We start from the raw sequence: 15,343 nt of genomic DNA, 5'->3' as shown, positions 1-15,343 counted from the left end.
TTAGCCTTTTGCATTTCTAAACAAGCAATATCAAATTCCTTTTTAAAAGATTTAATGAAGGAGGTTCCTGAGAATGCTGTGTCTAGACCTGGGTGCTGGTTCCACAGATGTGTTGTTTGATAAAATTAACAGACCTGAATATTCATGATATCTCTATTTTTTTGTATGTACGTGTGTGTGTGTATATGTATATATACATATATGTATATGTGTATGTATATATACATATATGTATATGTGTATGTATATATGTATACATATATACACACATAAAATCCTTCAATACAGACATTCTTAAAAGTTAAGTGAAGAGACCATGATTTGAAAATGCTGGCTATCAATGATATTTTCCCTTATGCATTATAAACAGTAAGTACAGCTCTTACTTCCATAAGAGTAGGGATTGTTACGACTTTTTTTGTGAACTGAATTCAGTATAATTTGACTAATATACCTAGTGATTCTTTAGGCTGAATTTCCTAACAGTACTCAGTAAAAGCTAAAAGTTTTGTCCTTTCCTGAAAAGGGAATGCACATAAAATTAAAAGATAGGATACAATGCAGATTGGAAACCTTGTTCTATAATTTTTTAGCATGCATTGCACCTACTACTTCTACATATTTATTTCTGGGCTGGGGAGTTCTAGGCAGTTGATAGAACTTTCAGCAGAATAAACATAAAGATCACTCCCACCCAAGCTGAAACCTCAAAAACCTATTCTCAGTGAGCTTGACCCTCACTTGAGAATACATCAAATAATGTTTTTCCATGATTAAACAGATTTATTTTGTGATTCTTTTAAAGGAGACCTTTAAATGCAGTCGTTTAAGGAAATGTTTGATGCACTCTTGCACTGTTTTTACAGAATAGTAGTAAATCAGTAAGTCAGGCAAAGAACATTCTACAATAAAAAGGGTCTGTTCTGCACCCAGAAAACACCGTCATGCTACCTTTTTTCTCCCCACTCTCTGAGCTGATACCACAAAGGTAATTGTACATGCTAACAAGAGGGTTAGGTCAAATCTGGCAGTGTATTCTAGCCCTTTCAAGGGCCAGATTCTTTCTCTGCAACTATTGCATATAACTCACAATAACTCATTGTTCATCTTCTTATTCAGTGATGAGGGTGAACCTCTGAAAGGCATCCGTGCAGGGAGGTTTGTTCTTTTTTTCTTTCACTTCTTTTTTCTTTTTTTAGTGAAATAGCTTTGAAAAACTCTAAGCGTAGACATTGTTGCTAAAGGGAACTGTTCCAACTTTCATGATGATTTTTTTCCCCAAAGTAGTGTGCGCAATCGTTAATCAGTTCTTCTCATGGGTCATTTTATGTCACAAGAGAAATGTTAGCATGCCCCGAACGTCCTTCAGGTGCTGGAGGAAAAAACAACCCTAGAGAAAAGCGCTGGAGGGATCATGCTTTGTGAACTCTAATCGGTGAAAATATTTTGGGAGAGAAATCCTCACATGTCACACACAGTTAATTCACCTAGATTTTCCACGTTCCTTTTGAACGTGTGGATGCTTTCTCTCATCTGGTATCACCACAGGACACATTGTCCATAAATTAACTAAATGTGCATATGTTTATTTCACAGCACATGTGGTAATAACTACATTTTATTGCACATATTCATGAACATGAATTAAATTAACTTTGGGGAAAACATCTTTCTTGCAGCCAATCCTTTTCTTTAAAAGGCAAAGGATGTTATAAAAGGTGAAATTTGAATACAATGATTGAATTGCATATATTACTTTAAGTTGACCTCAGGTAGTTAGTTTTGATAAAAACCAATCTGTGCCTCCATAATTCACCATTTTTATATCTATGTTTTGGAATAGAATTCATAAATAATATGGATTTTATTATTATTTTTTGGATCATTCAACTATATCCCAAAACAGGAGTTCAGAGGCCTAATTCTAGCTCTATCTCACACTGGTTAAATGATTTTCAGTATGTTTGTAACAAATCCAAGCTATGGTTTTTTCATCTAAAAAGACTAAATCACTTCCAAACATTAAAATCGTAGATTCTAATAATCACTTCCCCCAAGATTTTACATACTAATTCCTGGAACCTGAGAATGGTACCTTATATGGCAAGGGGAACACTGCAGACGTGATCAAGTTAAAGATCTTAAAATGGGAGACTCTCCTGAATTACCCAGGTGGGCCTGACATAATCATAGGATTCCTCATGAGAGGGACATAAGAGTCAGAGTCAGAGAGAAGGCCATGTGACAATGAAGCAAAGATTTGAGTTATGTGGCTACAAGCTAAGGTATGCCAGCAGCCTCTGGAAGCTAAAAGAGGCAAGGGATGAATTCCCGCCTTATCACCAGAAGGAATCAGCCCTGCCAACACCTTGACTTTAGCCTAGTGAAACTGATTCTGGGCTTCTGGACCCCAGAACTGTGGGAGAATAAATCTGTATTGTTTTAAGCCATCAAGTTTTTGGTAATTTGTTAAAGCAACCATAGGAAGCTAATTCATCATGTCAGGGAGAAGCACTTCCCAAAGGTAGTATGAGAAGCTCTGTGGACACTCTTCCCAGCAAAACAACTATAAATAATGAAAATTGTACCATTTGACCCAGCCATCCCATTACTGGGTATATACCCAAAGGACTATAAATCATGCTGCTATAAAGACACATGCACACGTATGTTTATTGCGGCACTATTCACAATAGCAAAGACTTGGAACCAACCCAAATGTCCAACAACAATAGACTGGATTAAGAAAATGTGGCACATATACACCATGGAATACTATGCAGCCATAAAAAATGATGAGTTCGTGTCCTTTGTAGGGACATGGATGAAACTGGAAAACATCATTCTCAGTAAACTATCGCAAGGACAAAAAACCAAACACCGCATGTTCTCACTCATAGGTGGGAATTGAACAATGAGAACTCATGGACACAGGAAGGGGAATATCACATTCCGGGGACTGTTGTGGGGTGGGGGGAGGGGGGAGGAACAGCATTAGGAGATATACCTAATGCTAAATGACGAGTTAATGGATGCAGGAAATCAACATGGCACATGGATACATATGTAACAAACCTGCACATTGTGCACATGTACCCTAAAACCTAAAGTATAATAAAAAAAAATAATAATAATGAAAATTGTAAAAACAACAACCATTTAAAGTGTCTGGAAGGTATCCTAACAACATATTGAAGATGTAGAAATGTTTATTAAAGAAAATTAACTAAATCTTATTAAGAAAAGCGACTCTCTGGGATTCGAGCCATAACTTGCTCTTCACCTCCAAGTTCAGTGTGATGGAGGTTCTACTGGGTATGGCCAAGAACACGAGTTCATTTTTCTTCTAAATGATAGTAGAGTTACAGTTTCTCACAGACTGGCCCAGGTCACCAAAATTTCTTACTTTCTCCTATCTCCTTACTGCAGAAACTCTACTTTAGATAAGTGCAAACAAGAGGTCTGGGGCTCCTGTTCTTCACCAAGCCCCTAACTCGTAGAGTGCAAGTTTTACCTCAGGCTTGATAAGTCAAGACTACCGAGTCCTAATCAGCCTCAATCCAAGTTGCTTTTAGGATGAAAAGTTTCATACCAAGAGAAACAATCCAAGAGGACCGGTGGCTACCACCCTCACTAAGTGCCCTATTCATAGACTCTGGTGTTAATCCAAGGGAAGTAGATGCTGTCCCTCCTACAGTTCCAAATCAGTAATGCAGAGGTTCTGCCTCTGGGGATTAGGCAGACCGTAAAAACAAAGAGCTCTGTCGCTCTCTCTAAGGGGATTGATTTTATTTGGAATGGAGTGTGAGGAATTCCAAGCCTAAGTGCACTATTGAAAATAATGGAAATTTTGATAGTGAGCAATTAAGTTTATTGCCACCATGGCTATTAATTCCATGATAGCAATAAACGAAATGGCAGACCAGGTAGAAGCTTAACAGAAAGAGAAATATATATAGAGAGACAGTTGAAAAGAGTCCTCATGGAGTTGGAGTAAGCCACAAAACTCACCCCAAAGAGATCTGACTTTAATTAGGTCAGACTGTGAACTAATTTGTGACCCAGGACACAATCATAAACAATAGAGTAATTAGCAAGCAATTCGTGGATGCTAACCAATAGAAGCTGACCAACTAGATGCTTAATAGGGATCTCAGGGAAATAAGCAGTAAAAAAGATCCTGGCTAAAACCATCACCACTTTTGGGGGGAGGAGGAAATGAGTAGTGGTCAGGGTGACTGCACATGCTTAAGATTATGTAGCATCCAACGCTATATGCTCTGGAGGAAAGAAACTTAACCAGCTAATCAAACAAATAAGTAAACAACAATAATAATAAGCCCTGGGAGAGGATCAGTATCTGGAGTTGCTATAATAAATTATCTAAAATGTTCCATTTTTTGAGGATCATGGTGGACGGGAGGCAGGACTAGATCGCAGCTCTGACTCAGACAGACAGAGCAGCATGTGGAGGTTTGCATTGTGAATTTCAGCTCCAGGTCAACTGCAAGAACAAACCAGCAGTCCCGAGAGGACGCACAGACCCTCTGAAGGAAGTGGACTGCTCCTGCAGGACCCAGGAGACACCCCAAATACTGAGTGCCCCAAATGCAAAGTGGGAAAGAGAGTCTCCTCTCCCGAACACACACCCCCACTGGAGAAACTGAAGGTCTGTTTGCAGGAGAATTTTCCAACCTTACCTGGAGCTGAGTCAATTTAGAGAGCTGAGTGAAATACAGGGGTGGGGGAAGCAGCAGAAAGGCCCCGTGAGCTTGCTGGGTCCCCAAGCAGCCCATTCCTGCCTGGCACCACAGGGATCCACTGGGAGGGCGACCAGAGGAGCAGGAGGAGGAGGCAGAAAACTTCACAGGGGGAAGGAAATCTCCAGCTGAACTTTGTAACAATTTGAATGGGGCGAGAAGCCTCGTGGCCAGAACTCGGGGGAGGGCACAAATCCATTGAAACAAGCTCTTATCTTTCGCAGCTGGGAGGCGGGTAGCCTGGGTAGCGAAGTTCTCAAGCCTGTTTCGCCCACCGCCCAGAAACAGACTCAGGGCTCTTAATGGGGGCACAGTGGGAGTGAGACCAGCCCTTCAGTTTGAGTGGGAGCTGGGTGAGACCTGTGACTTCTGGCTTTCTCCCACTTCCCTGACAACCTGTATGACTTAACAGAGGCAGCCATAATCCGCCTAGGAACATCACTCCATTGGCCTGGGAAACTCAGCCCCATCCCCCACAGCAAGACCCGCCCAAGGAGACTCTGAGCTCAGACATGCCTAGCCCCACCCCTACCTGATGGTCTTTCCCTACCCACCCTGGTAGCAGAAGACTAACGGCATGTAATCTTGGGAGTTCTAGGGCCCTGCCCACTGCTGGTTCTTCTGCACACTACCACAGCTGATGCTCTCTGGAAAGCGCCACCTCTTGGCAGGAAGCCAACCAGCACAGAAATAGAGCATTAAACCACCAAAGCTAAGGACCCTCACAGAGTCCATTGCACCCTCCCGTTGCCACCTCCACCAGAACAAGCGCTGGTATCCACAGCTCAGAGACCCATAGACAGTTCACATCACAGGACTCCATGCAGACAACCCCCAGTATCAGCCCAGAGCCAGGTAGACCTGAGGGGTGGCTAGACCCAGAAGAGAGACAACAATCACTGCAGTTTGGCTCACAGGAAGCCAAATCCATAAGAACAGGGGGAGACTACTACATCAAGGGAACACCCCGTGGGATAAAAGAATCTGAACAACAGCCTTCAGCCCTAGACCTTCCCTCTGACAGAGCCTACCCAAATGAGAAAGAGCCAGAAAAACAACCATGGTAATATGACAAAGCAAGGCTCTTCAACACCCCCCCAAAAATCATACTAGTTCACTAGCAATGGATCCAACCAAAAATAAATCCCTGATTTACCTGAAAAAGAATTCAAGAGGTTAGTTATTAAGCTAATCAGGGAGGCACCAGAGAAAGGCGAAGCCCAATCTAAGGAAACCCAAAAAAAAGATACAAAAAGTGAAGGGTGAAATATTCAAGGAAATAGAGGGCTTTAAAGAAAAAACAAAAAATTCAGGAAATATTGGACACACTTACAAAAATGCAAAATGCTCTGCAAAGTCTCAGCAATAGAATTGAACAGGTAAAAGAAATTCAGAGCTCAAAGACAAGGTCTTCAAATTAACCCAATCCAACAAAGACAAAGAAAAAAGAATAAGAAAATATGAAAAAAGCCTTCAAGAAGTCTGGGATTATGTTAAATGACCAAACCTAAGAATAATTGGTATTCCTGAGGAAGAAGAGAATTCCAAAAGTTTAGAAAACATATGTGGGGGAATAATCAAGGAGAACCTCCCTGGCCTTGCTAGTATATCCAAATACAAGAAGCACAAAGAACACCTGGAAAAATTCATTGCAAAAAGCGCTCTCCCTGGACACACTGTCATCAGGTTATCCAGAGTTAAGATGAAGGAATGAATCTTAAGAGCTGTGAAACAGAAGCACCAGGTAGCCTATAAAGGAAAATCGATCAGATTAACAGCAAATTTCTCAGCAGAAACCTTACAAGCTAGAAGGGATTGAGGCCATATCTTCAAACTACTCAAACAAAACAATTATCAGTCAAGGATTTTGTATCCAGTGAAACTAAGCATCAAATACGAAGGAAAGATACAGTCTTTTTCAGACAAACAAATGCTGACAGAATTCACCACTACCAAGCCACCACTACAAGGACTGCTAAAAGGAGCTCTAAATCTTCAAATGAATACTGGAAACACATCAAAACAGAATCTCTTTAAAGCATAAGTCACACAGGACCTATAAAACAAAAATACAAGTTAAAAAGCAAAAACAAAAAATAAAAAACCTAAAGTACAAAGGCAACAAATAGCAAAACAAATGCAACAGTACCTCACATTTCAATACTAACATGGAATGTAAATGGCCTAAATGTTCCACTTAAGAGATACAGAACTACAGAATGGATAAGAACTCACCAACCAACTATCTGTTGCCTTCAGGAGACTCACCTAACACATAAGGACTCACATAAACTTAAAGTAAAAGGGTGGAAAAAGGCATTTCATGCAAATAGACACCAAAAGTGAGCAAGAGTAGCAATTCTTATATCAGAAAAAAAACAAACTTTAAAGCAACAGCAGTTAAAAGAGACAAAGAGGGACATCATCTAATGGTAAAAGGTCTTGTCTGACAGGAAAATATCAGGATCCTAAACATATATCCACCTAAGACTGGAGTTCCCAAATTATAAAACAATTAATAATAGACCTAAGAAATGATATAGACAGCAACACAGTAATAGTGGGGATCTTCAATACTCCACTGACAGCACTAGACAGATCATCAAGACAGAAAGTCAACAAAGAAACAATGGATTTAAACTGTATCTTGGAACAGATGGACTTAGCAGATATATATAGAACATTTCATCCAACAACCGCAGAACACACATTCTATTCAACAGCACATAGAAATTTCTCCAAGACAGACCATATGATAGGCCATAAAAAGAGCCTCAATACATTTAATAAAATTGAAATTATATCAAGCACTCTGTCAGACCACAGTGGAATACAACTGGAAAGCAACCACAAAAGGAACCTTCAAAACCATGCAAACACAGGGAAATTAAATAACCTGCTACTGAATGAGTATTGGGTCAAAAATGAAATCAAGATGTAAATTTAAAAATTATTTGAGCTAAACAACAATAATGACACAACCTATCAAAATCTCTGCGATACAGCAAAGGCAGTGCTAAGAGGAAAGTTCATAGCCCTAAACACCTACATCAAAAAGGCTGAAAGAGCACAAACTGACCTTCTAAGGTCACACCTCAAGGAACTAGAGAAACAAGAACAAACCAAACCCAAACCCAGCAGAAGAAAGGAAAACTGAAACAAAAAAATTACAAAAGATAAATGAAACAAAAAGCTTTGAAATTTATCTTTGAAAAGATAAATAAAATTGATAGACCATTAGCAAGATTAACCAAGAAAAGAAGAGAGAAAAATCCAAATAAGCTCAATTAGAAATGAAATGGGAGATATTACAACTGACGCCACAGAAATACAAAAGATCATTCAAGGCTACTATGAACAACTTCATGCACATAAACTAGAACACCCAGAAGAGAAAGATAAATTCTTGGAAAAATACAACCCTCCTAGCTTAAATTAGGGAGAATTAGATACCCTGAACAGACGAATAATAAGAAGTGGGATTGAAATGGTAATTAAAAAATTACCAACAAAAGAAGTCCAGGACTAGATGGATTCACAGCAGAATTCTACCAGACATTCAAAGAAGAATTGGTACCAATCCTATTGACACTATTCCACAAGGTAGAGAAAGAAAGAACCATCCCTAATTCATTCTATGAAGCCAGCATCACCCTAATACCAAAACCAGGAAAGGACATAACCAAAAAAGAAAACTACAGACTGATATCCTTGATGAACATAAATGCTAAAATCCTTACCAAAATACTAGCTAACCAAATCCAACAACATATCAAAAAGATAACCCAACATTATCAAGTAGGTTTCAAACTGGGGATGAGGGATGGTTTAACATACACAAGTCAATAAATGTGATACACTCCATAAACAAAATTTAAAACAAAAATCCCACGATTATCTCAATAGATGCAGAAAAAGCATTTGACAAAATCCAGCATCATTTTATGATTAAAACTCTCAGCAAAATTGGCATACAAGGGACATAGCTCAATGTAATAAAAGCCATCTATAACAAACCCACAGCAAACATAATACTGAATGAGGAAATGTCAAAAGCATTCCCTCTGAGTACTGGCACAAAACAAGGATGCCCACTCTTACCACTCCTCTTCAACATAGTACTAGAAGTCCTATCCTGAGCAATCAGACAAGAGAAAGAAAAAAAAGAGCATCCAAATCAGCAAAGAGGAAGTCAAGCTGTCACTGTTTGATGACGATATGATCGTTTACCTTGAAAACCCTAAAGACTCCTCCAGAAAGCTCCTAGAACTTATAAAAGAATTCAGCAGGCCGGGCACGGTGGCTCATGCCTGTAATCTCAACACTTTGGGAGGCTGAGGCCGTGGATCACCTGAGGTCAGGAGTTCGAGACCAGCCTGATCAACATGGAGAAACCCCATCTCTACTAAAAATACAAAATTAGCCACGCAAAGAACTTGAGGAAAGGCATTCAGGGGAAGCAACCAGCAAGGCCAAAGACCCTGACACCTGGTGGGTTTGAAAAACAGAGAGGAGGCCAGTGTGCTGAGTAAGCAAAGAAAGAATGGCATGAGATGAAAAAGATTAGCAAGGGCCTGAAGATAGAGGGCTTTATAGACAATAGGATATAGGATAAACAAGGAAGAGACTTACATATTCCTTTTTAATAGCAAGGAAAATATCCCAGGAAGTTCTGTAGCAGATTTTCCTTTCAACTCATTGGCCAGAATTGTGTCACATGTGCATTCCAATTTTTAAACCAATTGCTGACAATAGGAATTGAGCTACCATGATAGGGCCATGACTAATTGAGTGTCACTTGGATGACCAGTCACCCTGAAGACCATGGCCCCCTGGGAACTGCATACAATCAAGGTTCTGATGGCAAAGAAGAAGGGAGGAGTGGCTGTTAGACAGGCTCCTGATGGAAAGTGCCAGAGAAATCAATGTTTGTTATCAAGTGGAGGTACCAGGTAGTCAGTTGATTGTGAGTTCGAAATTCAGGGTGTTGGATGAATGGCAAATGGCACATAGCTGACATTTATGGTCAGGAACTGGACAAGGTCACCTGGAGAGACTGCACATAAATTTAGAAGTCAGTCTAGTATTGAGATCAAATAAAGTAAAAGAAATAAAGGATTGGCCAGAGCTAGATATGGGAAAGCGTTCATCATAAAAGCCAAGAGAGAAAAGTTTTCCAAGAAGGAATTGGACAGCTGGATCAGTTGTGGCTGTGAAGAAGGTGAGTATAATGAAAACAGGAGAAGTGCACATAGGATCTAGCAATATTAAGATTGTGGTGGCCTTGACAGAGCAGATTCAGTGAATGGTTAAATAGAAGCTTGAAGCCAGGTGTGATGGCTCATGCCTGTAATCCCAGCACTTTGGGAGGCCAAGGCAGGAGGATACTTGAGCCCAGGAGTTCAAGAGCAGAATGGGCAACATAGTGATATCCCTTTCTCTACAAAAAAAAAAAAAAAAAAATTAGCCAAGCATGGTGGCACATGCCTGTGGTCTCAGCTACTCAGGAGGCTGAGGTGGGAAGATTGCTTAAGCCTAGGAGGTTAAGGCTGCAGGGGGCCGCCACTGCATTCCAGCCTGGGCAGCATAATAAGATCTGTCTCAAAAACACACAAACATACAAACAAATGAACAACAACAACAACAAAAAACCACACACACATAAACAACGACCAACAAAACAAACCAACCAACAAACAAAAACAGAACCTTGATAGAGTAACCAAAAAAGAGAAAGATGAAAACCAAGGAAATATTTTGAGGGTTTTTTGGTTTTTGTAATTTGGGAGTTCACAGAACTTGCATATATGTTGTCTGGAATGACACCATGTGGAGAAAGCCATAGATGATGCAGAATAGAAGGAGTTTAACTGTAAGAACAAGAAGCCTTGGAAAGGTGAGGGTGAGTAGGATCAGAGTAGGACTGGGAGGATTCACCTCTGATAGGAGCAGACACATCTCTCCTGTTTCAAAAACAGGGAAGGCGGAGACAATATGGGCACAGAGACTGAGGTACATAGATTTGACGAGATGAAGGCACTCTTGTCCAAACTTAGATTTTTTTTTCAATGAAGTATGAGTCTAAGTCATCAGCTATGAATAGGGAGGGAGACAGTGTGAGAAGTTTTGGGAGAGAGGAAATGTGAAATCATCATTTCAAAGACTCAAAGGGGGACTTTATTGGGGAAAACTAGTAGGACTCTTTCGCAGTACTAAGGGCCTATTTGAGGTCTGAGATTGCAAATTTAAAGTGCAGCCAGGACAACAGATGTGATTAATCCCTAGGCATGGAGAAAATGGCTAGTTAGGCTCATGAAGAGTTGGAGTCTAGCCAGGTAAGTATAGGGAGAGTGGGGCCAGAAAATTGAGCGTGTTTTCAATTAAATGATTTTAGAAATGGGTCATGAATTGTAAGCTGGGCAAAAAGAGAAGCAAGGTTTGGGGAGTAGTGAAAATTGTGAAAGAGTGACAGCATCAATGGACTAGAGGTTTCAATAATTAAGGAATAATTGCAATGGAGATGTGAGGGTAAGGGAGTTGAAAGGAGAGGTGGTTGTGACCATTAGACATATTTCCACTTTGAAAGGTTAGGTTGCTCATACATTATTACTGGATGTTCACTGCAGCCTTTAAAAAAAGATCAAAGTAACTGCTGAGCCCAGCTCGCTAACATAGAGTGGAATTATGTGTGGCTAAGAAGCAGCCATGTGATTAGGGAATTGATAATGTGCTAATTCAGTGATGCCATGGTAAAATGGGCCACAGAACATTAGATCCGAACAATACAGCAACATCACAGCATAAGGAAAAGAGCTGGGGCCTGCTTCAAACCCAGCCGTGACATGTAGCAGCTGTATGTGTTTCAGACTTTCTGAACCCTTCTGCATTTCAGATTATCCTTTTAAACTGGGATATGGCTACCTCCTTCACAGGGTTGTTATGCACATGAAGAAGGATAATATATGTAAAGTGCCTGTAAATAGCAGGTTCTCAGTAAATATTAATCACTGTGAAAATAAGGAGCCATGTCCCTACTGCTGCATGGCAGTTTTGGAGTAACTTTGGGAAGCTTGTAGGTGTTGAAGGAATGTGACACTCAGAAGGACAACGAAAGGATTCTCCTTGTAGGGCCCTCATGGATGAGGACAAATCCTGGGTTGGTTATTGCATTGTATCTAATAATTCTGATGATAGGATTAAAGTCCTGGTTGTTAGCTATTGACAGTGTAGAGGTCAAAAATAAAATCACAATACCTGGGTTAATTTTTTAAAATAAATAGTAAACCCCAAGCTATGAGAGATGGCATTGTTCAAGATGGTATAGGGTAGAAGACCTACCACTTGCCCACCAAGAACAGGCCTGTTGTTCATAGACAGCATATGGAAAGTAGAGCTCAGTGTCCCTAAATGGGTTCCGAAACCATCCTAGTCTTTACCTTCCTCTCAGCTCCCTCTCACCTCTCCTGGCCCTCTCCCATCACTCTGGCCCTCACCTGCCCCCGATTTGTCATTCGATTGTTCTGTCTTCTCAGATTCATCTTGGTTTGCAGCATCTGATCTCTCTTTCCAATGGTCTTCTGCTTTCCTCTTGAGGGACTGCCAGTATCCACCCTAGCCCCAGGATCATTTTTTTTTCTCTTGTGCTTTTCTCAAAGCCCCTTAGAGGGGCAGCTGGGTCAAGAAGAGTGAGGTCTGCCACTCATGTGTGTTAACCCAAAGTTCCTGGTTCTTCAGTATTCCCTGGCTTTGATGATTGCAAAAGTTGGCCTGGAAGTATGCAGAAAGGAAGCATCAACTATAGTTCAGAGATAGGTCACCACCGATTGAACAGGTGGGCAAAACAAAATTCTAATGGTAGTAAGCTGCCAATGTTTAAAAATATAATGTCCTGGTGGCCTTAGAAAATCCTTAAAAGGTAGGTAAGGATCTGTTGGAGCTTAGAAAATGTAAATGCAAACTAGCTGTTTGCCAGCAATGTTGCTTTCAGAGTATTTGCATTTAGTCTTTCAACTTTGAAATTCAAATAATATGAAAACTTCTCTATGACATGAATCTATTAAATCTGAGAGGTTGTTGATATGGCTTGTTTGAGACCCATCAACTAATAAAAAGCAGAATGAAAGTGCCATACTTTTAAAATGTCTTTCCTAGTATTCTGGGATGAGAATAATTTGGATTTTCTTCTGGTGACTTCTCAAATCCTTACAATGTCATTTTCTAAAATGATTGAATAGGTTTTTGATGCCTTTATATCTAATAGATCATTTGACTATTTAATAATGTTGTGTTATCTATAATAATAAATATATTTCTTATAAAATTTCTGCAATCTGGCTGGGTGCAGTGGCTCACGCCTATAATCCCACCAAGGCAGGTGGATTGCTTTGAGCCCAGGAGTTCAAGATCAGCCTGGCCAACATGACAAAACCCATCTCTACCAAAAATACAAAAAAATTGACTGAGCATGGTGGCCTGTGCCTGTAGTCCGTCCCAGCTGCTCTGAAGGCTGAGGTGGGAAGATGGCTTGAGCCTGGGAGACAGAGGTTGCAGTGAGCTGAGAATGAGCCACAGCTCTCAAGCCTGGGTGACAGAGCTAGATCCTGTATTAAAAAATAATAATAAAAGTAAAAAATGAAAAAATAAAATTTCTACAATCTAGCACAAATCATTTTGGAAGTAGTTAAAATATAAGTTTAAAAAATAAAACGTATAGTTAAATCTGTGTTCGTTTATTCATTCTTTTATCTCTAGCATGTCGCATGGTTTCTAACATTTACCAGTTGAATAAATACATGAATACACCAATTATTAATTCATCATCTTCTGAGTTCTGAGTATTATACATAAAAAAGCATTTGCTATTATTTTAAATTAATTTCATTTGAAATCTTGAAACTGGGTAATCTGTCTCTAGTTGACCAAAATGGTTCCTCTTGACTATTACAGATTGGTAAAAACAGCCAATTTCACAGGAACTGTCAAATAACTTTCAAAATTGGTAAAAGTGGAGACTTTAGGACAAATTATCTGAGGATGTTTTCTCTTTCTCTTTCCTTCCTTCCTTCCTTCCTTCCTTCTTTCTTTCCTTCCTGCTATATTACTATGTTACTATTATTATTACCAAAGGATTAGTCAAGATAGAGAATGTAGTTTTTAAAAATGTAAAGTTTTTCATCATAAAAGTAATGCGTATTTATTGGAGGAAATTTGGAAAATATAGGCAAGCCAAAAGAAACAATAAAAATCACTGAAAACGTTACTTCTGTAGGATACCTCTTATTACACACTAATATGTCATTCTCGTCTATTCTATACATACATGTTCATTTCTGCAGTCATGGATTCCTGCTACACATACCATTTAAACTTTCTTTTTTCACTTCACAATAGTCTGTACAATGTTTCACTCAAAAACAGTATCTCAATTCACGCCATTTTTATTACTTTAGAAATTTCACGTTTATGAAAAAATATTGTTCTTATATCTCAGTGATGACAGATATGGCCACTTTCTAAAGTGTCAGGTGTTAGTATAAAAAGGAAATGAGGGAAGCCAGTGAATTGCCTGATGGGGAAAATCCAGCATTCATTTCTCACTTACTATGGTGGGTCTGGACTCTGGAAACACCGATGTCTCCTGCTCTCACTGGCTGTTGCATGTAGTGTCCTTAAGCTTCTTCTGTTATGCTCAGCCCCGGAGATCTGGCACATGGAGCCATAGTAACAATGCGTTCAGCCAGGTTTCCTTAGCTACACACTAGTGACAGGACAGGCCGCTGCCCTGAAGTGTCTGCCACTGACTCAGGGAGGAGTCTTAGAACACACAGCGGGAGGTGGGAATGGCTTCTGCCTCACCCAGAGGGGCTGTCGCCTTAAAAGGAAGTCGCTCCATGGGCTTAAAGATCTCATGCCCTGGCAGGGATCTAACAAGCTTTTATGGGTTTTATAGGATCTTATCTGCTTGGTAACCCAGTTTAATCATACAGAAAATTTATTTTTTTTACTTTTCCCCTATATGAATTAGTCAGCAAGCAAAGAACTTGCGATGATTATTTTCCTAAGTGAATTCCTTTTACATTCCATATTAGGTTAATGAGTTCAGTGTCATTTCAACGATATGTGTGTGTGCCTGGGGTTTTTTGTCTTCCTATATATATGCTGCATTTCCTAATTTCTCATTTCACCTGGCTAATATGTATCAGGCACTGTGCTCAGTGCTAGGGGATCTTAGAAGGAACTCTGTAATCTCTCTCAGGAACTGATTTGCCCAGTACTGTAGGTATTAGCTACCTGTGGCTATTTAAATTATTTTTCTATTTTTTTTTTTTTTTTGTAACAGAGTCTAGCTCTGTCACCCAGGCTGGAGTGCAGTGGCAAGATCTCGGCTCACCGCAACCTCCGCCTCGCAGGTTCAAGTGATTCTCTTGCCTCAGCCTCCCAAGTAGCTGGGATTACAGGCACCCGCCACCACACCCAGCTAATTTTTGTATTTTTAGTAGAGACAGGGTTTCACTGTGTTGGCCAGGCTGGTCTTGAACTCCTGACCTCGTGCTCCACCCGCCTCAGTCTCCCAAAGTGCTGGG

The 15,343-nt window shown here is 40.0% G+C and overlaps 1 protein-coding gene across 3 annotated transcripts in view; it reads right to left on the bottom strand.

Annotated features, from left to right (window-relative positions):
- The window catches only part of LMNTD1 (lamin tail domain containing 1), a 166,712-nt gene extending 152,266 nt beyond the window's left edge, over window positions 1–14,446 (bottom strand). For all 3 annotated transcript variants that reach the window (XM_030804531.1, XM_030804532.1, XM_003265617.4), the window contains exon 1: window positions 14,362–14,446. Coding sequence is in view for 1 of the 3 variants with exons in the window: in XM_003265617.4 (XP_003265665.2) it covers window positions 14,362–14,419 (58 nt within the window). In the remaining 2 variants the exon portion in view is untranslated. The remainder of the gene's footprint in view (window positions 1–14,361) is intronic.
- Window positions 14,447–15,343: the final 897 nt, after the last annotated feature.

This window comes from Nomascus leucogenys, chromosome 23 (assembly GCF_006542625.1).
Source record: "Nomascus leucogenys isolate Asia chromosome 23, Asia_NLE_v1, whole genome shotgun sequence".
Classification (NCBI taxonomy): domain Eukaryota; kingdom Metazoa; phylum Chordata; class Mammalia; order Primates; family Hylobatidae; genus Nomascus; species Nomascus leucogenys.
The sequence above is the reverse complement of the archived record's forward strand: the minus strand, read 5'-3'. Positions and strand labels throughout refer to the sequence as shown.